Source organism: Cyclopterus lumpus, chromosome 21 (genome assembly GCF_009769545.1).
Source record: "Cyclopterus lumpus isolate fCycLum1 chromosome 21, fCycLum1.pri, whole genome shotgun sequence".
In the NCBI taxonomy this organism is placed as follows: Eukaryota; Metazoa; Chordata; class Actinopteri; order Perciformes; family Cyclopteridae; genus Cyclopterus; species Cyclopterus lumpus.
In genome coordinates this window covers 9,093,600-9,098,885 of record NC_046986.1, presented here as the reverse complement: position 1 = coordinate 9,098,885, position 5,286 = coordinate 9,093,600, and the positions used below count along the sequence as shown (strand labels likewise).

The following is a 5,286-nucleotide window of genomic DNA, read 5'->3' as shown; positions in this document are numbered from 1 at the left end:
CAAGTCAGTAACGGAGCTTGGTTTATATATATTTATTTAAAGTTAAAGCCAACAATTAAGTTTTAAGTAAATAAACTGGAGAATTAAGAGCATAATTTACTTATAATTCAAAGTAAAAGAAAATGTCGCAGGGGATTGTGCTATATACATGTATATGATCAAATTACTAATGTGTAAGTACCCTTTTACTGATGTATTCAGCAAATTGTAATGCTTTATATACTGTTTGGTGATTTAATCTCCAACACTGTATAGTTGTCTAAAAACTAATGTTCTATGGAAGATCTCCTATGTAGTGAGTAACTTGATCTGTCAATTAAATGTAGTGGAGTAAAAATCTCTCCTCAGCTGGTCTCCTAAAGTTTATTCTACTTTTTTCCCTGGTCAAGGTTTTTTGGGGGACGTTTAACCCGATGCGACGGGTTATTATTTGAAATGTATTAATCGTGTGAAAAGCATCATTACAAGGGATATATTCTGAGGACAAATTTGAAACTCAAAATAAAAGCGCTGTACAGCAGGTGTACCACCGCAGCAATGACAATGTGGAAGCGTAGCGCATTTGCCAAGTTGAATGCAACAAACACATTAGTGGTTTATTTAATAGGTCAGCAAACACTATTTCTTTTACAATTTGGTAGTAATTCAAAAGCAAACTCATACTTCACTTCATTGTAGTCTTTAATTTGCAAAAACAAATCTCATGGAATTTACAAGTGTACATTATTTAAGCTGAGCAGTTGGTTCATTTCAACCAAACAGCGAAAAGAGACAGAATTATTAAACATGATTTCAGATGAAAGTCAAACAATTAATCGCAAAACTGAAGATCTAAACACAGTACCTCCTTGGACCATTTTATTTCCACAGTTAATATTACTTAAAACAGTGTCAAACAATATTCAGGAATGTTTCCATATGTGAAGTAAACATAACTTCAGCTCCGGTCTGGAAATGGTTTGTCCCCATGCGGAGATGAGACTCAATGTTGGTTAACTGAACTCAGAGAGGCGATTGTGGGAGGACAGGAGGATATTCTAAATGTTTTGTAGAGGCACGGTGCACCGTCACTCACATCAAAGTGATTTGGATTCGGCCATCCGTGCCCTGCTCTGACCTCAACCCCGGGAATGTTCGCGTTGAGTCTGTTCCACTGGCTGTCGTGTTGTATTGCTGGGATGGGCAGGTCGGTTGTCACACAGAAGACATCTCAGCGGTCCAGCGAACGCTTCTGGATTGCTTCAGCCACCACGGTGCGCAGGAGGGCGATGACGGAGCGAGGGTCGTCGCTGCCCACGACAGCGCTGCCCGACACGATCATGTTGGCTCCTGCCTGCAGCAAAAAAAGAGCATACATTTACTTTAAAGAAAAAAAAAACACACAAAACTGGACTGGGATTTCAGGCGAGTGATGTGCGTTTGTATCGCTTACCTCTGCACACTTGTGAATAGTGTCAGGGCCGACTCCTCCATCTACTTCAATGTCTAATGAAGGGAACTGACTCCTTAGCCAACTCACCTGGACACACACACAGAAATAAAACAAAGAGGCGTGAAACATGCACAACATCATATCTACGACACTACTCCACTACCCATTTTCAGATACATTAGTAGGACGTGGAAAAGAAACGGTGCTACAGGTTCAATCAGAAACATCCTATGGACTAAATTTGAACAGCATACAAAATAACTACGCTTTGGTAAACTTCTATCTGGGCTGTGAACTGTTATATACTTTTAAAAAGGAGAAAAAGAGAGAAGAGAGCACTGATGCCGAAACTTTTTATGTTTTTATGTGGTACTAGTGCAATATCATTGTGTGCACTTCTGTGATTATGGAGAAACTTATGGGTGTTAAGCAAATAGTTAATTTCCTTTTTTCACAAAAGTTGTCAATGGTTTCACAACTTGTTATGTTTTATCAATAATGTGATGGCATCATTGTTATGTTACCAGTTCACATGGGTCATATAAATGTGGGACAATGTGTAAAGGGTGGTAGTTGTGTCAATCGCAGCACATTTGGCATTCTTCTGTTGACAATTGTTTGTGATATCACGTATATCAGGGAAAAGTAAAACAACTCTATAAAAATTTTTTTAAAAGTGCAGATTAACTGTGTGATAATCTTTACGGTCTAGTTCATGTTGCGGCTGTTGTGTGTGTGCTTCCTGTGTTTGCTTCCTCTCCCTGTGGTTTGACCGTACCTTGGCCATCATGTCCTCCATGAACTTCTGGCCTCCAAAGCCAGGTTCAACAGTCATGACCAGAGCCATGTCGATCTGGTTGGCCCAAGGTGCTAACTCTTCAACAGTAGTACCAGGCTTTATGGCCAAACCCACCTACAGGACTCACACAGTGTTAGTATGAAGTCGCCTCAGTACTTTAGCTGATCGATGCCAATATTGTCATTAGTTTGCAGTATTTTTTTTTCATGCTCACCTTCATGCCACTCTCTTGAATCTCCTTGATGAGGTTTCCAGGGTTGGTGGTGGACTCTATGTGGAAGGTATATTGGTTGGCTCCTGCTGCAGCCATGGGCTTCACCCACTGCTCTGGCCGAGACACCATCATGTGCATGTCTGCAAAATGATCACGGTCACAGTACTGCACAAACATAGCAGAGATGCATTCAGGGTCCACTTCAATTAAGTAATTAGATTAGGTTTTTCAAATGTATGGGAATGCCTCTGTCTCACCAAAGAAAGGGTCTGGGCCTACCGACTTCCTTAGGCACTCTACCATGGGATGTCCAAACGTGAGGTTGGGGACAAAGTGCCTTTGGAAGGGAAACAAAAACAGGCATTTCACTTCCGATTGTGATGAAATCTTCTGTGGTGCGCAAACGGTTGCAAACAAACGCCTCGCAGAGGTTTACAGGAAGGTAAACAACGACTAAACTAAAAAAAGCAGAAGGAGGAAGTGTTGTCAAGACTTGCAAGACATTATAATGTTTGACACCCTGAGGTTTTGACAGACTTAAGCCATTTAAATCCAGTGACATAAATATTGGCTTTCCCTGCTTAACTTCTGGCGAGCTAGTTTAGCATGTTGGTGTTAGCCAACTTTAGCTCTCACGCACTGAACTTCCCATCGGCTTGCTAGCTAGCAACGCTAGCTTGTTTTGACTGACGTCAACTTCCTGATAAACTAACCCGTCCATGACATCGAGGTGCAGGTAGTCTGCCCCGCAGTCCATCATCCGCACGCACTCGCTGCCCAGACAGGACAGGTCGCTACTCAGGATGGACGGACCGATCTTCGCACTGTATGCCATGCTGTTACTGTCTGCATGCAGCCAGCCAGCTAACACTAGTTAAACGCAACATAAAAGGCACCACTTCCGCTGATCCCCTTCAAAATAAAACAGAGGAATGAGGAATACAAAAAAAAAAAACAGGAAATGTCATTGTCTATTTGTTGGTAATAATTTGTTTCATCACTTTAATCAAATAAGTTTATTCTTGCAGTCTCAAATAGTTTTGTTTTACACAAATAATTCTCACTTTCGGTTTTACTGTTGTGTCAATTGTTAACTTGATTCAACTTTGGTCTCAAATGTCCGCCTTCAAAATAGACGTTTCCCACTTCTTGACTCTAGATGGCGCAAAGCTCATATAGGCAAGGACCTAATAATCATAAGGTCACAATAATAAGTTCTGTGAACTACCTAAAATAGACAGGGTTCTTTGTTGGGTAATATGGGACACTGTTTTGTCATCACCAGTGTATTATGTAGGACACATTAAGTAGTCCTATTCAGTTTGTTTAATAAATGACATAAAGGACTTATTTTGCAAAACCTTTTGAATCCCTTCTTTCATTCATCCAGCAAACCTTTTGCTTCTATTTTCTCTGTATTTGGCCACTGGTTTCATAATTTAACGTCACACTTCTTGTCTGCCTTCATTTAGTCTCTGTGTTTCTGATGTCCAATCACTGAACATATAAGTTACATGTCAGTATGACCAGATAGATAGTTTGATGGCCCCATAGAATAATTATTTGTTGGCAATTGGCGCTGGAAAGACACCGACATTTAATAATATAAAGTTGTCTGGGCATGAGACAAATAGATTGTATTGATTCAAGCACTTCGCTGGATAGGGAGCATGTTATCCTGCAAGGTTACTAGTGTCTGCCAAATACCTGTGATGAAGAAAGAAAACCTCTTGCAATAATAATAATTTAAAAAAAGATAAGCACTCTTACCTTGGGAAAAGCCTTTATTGTCCCATGTTACCTGACACCAACTTAGAAATGAACAATTGATAAAACGGACAAAACAAGCCAATAGGTTTCCATTAAAATAAAATCTTAAGTGCAGGTGTATAAAAGGCTTGAAAACAAAATACTTTAGTCCCGTATATATATATATATATATATATATATATATATATATATATATATAGTCACCACCTACTGCAGGGACAGCGGAGCACTTTCTCCAACAGACTCCTTCAGCTCTGCTGTCACAAGGACAGATACAGGAGAACATTGCAGATACAGGAGAACATTACAGATACATGAGAACATTACGGATACAGGACAACATTACGGATACAGGAGAACATTACGGATACAGGAGAACATTACGGATACAGGAGAACATTACAGATACAGGAGAACATTACAGATACAAGAGAACATTACAGATACAGGAGAACATTACGGATACAGGAGAACATTACGGATACAGGAGAACATTACAGATACAAGAGAACATTACAGATAAAGGAGAACATTACAGATACAGGAGAACATTACAGATACAGGAGAACATTACAGATACAGGAGAACATTACAGATAAAGGAGAACATTTCTGCCCACTGCAATAAGACTGTACAATAAATCACCTCTGGCCGGATCCTCCTCAAATTGAACAACATCAATAACCCTTGCACCGCTTCACTTTATATACACTTTGCATTTTTATTTTATTCTTATTCATTTTCATTTTCATTTATTATTTAAATTCTTAAATGTAATATGCCCTGCTATTTTATTTTATTATATTTTATTATATTGCATTGTATATATTGCAAACATGCTTGCTGCTGCAACAAAGAAATGTTCCCCTGGGGATGTATAAAGTATATCTAATCTAATAATTTAATCTATATTTATATAATATTCTTCTATATTTTGATTTGTTTGTCATCGTCATCGTCTTGCCACTGAAATGGAATGAATATTTTCGATGAGATGTGTAAGCAGGTTTTACAAAGCGTCTGCAGCTCTCTACTCAGCCCACAAAGAGCCACACTCATGGACCCAGATTG

General features: G+C 39.2%; 1 protein-coding gene across 1 annotated transcript; it reads right to left on the bottom strand.

Annotated features, from left to right (window-relative positions):
• Positions 1–663: 663 nt before the first annotated feature.
• rpe (ribulose-5-phosphate-3-epimerase) lies at positions 664–3,327 on the bottom strand. Its single transcript, XM_034562498.1, has 6 exons — positions 3,159–3,327; positions 2,703–2,782; positions 2,446–2,585; positions 2,211–2,345; positions 1,433–1,519; positions 664–1,333 (listed from the first exon to the last, which is right to left on the bottom strand). Exons 1-6 carry the CDS (start codon positions 3,278–3,280, stop codon positions 1,211–1,213), a joined length of 687 nt encoding a protein of 228 aa, XP_034418389.1. The 5' UTR covers positions 3,281–3,327; the 3' UTR covers positions 664–1,210.
• Between the last annotated feature and the right edge of the window lie 1,959 nt (positions 3,328–5,286).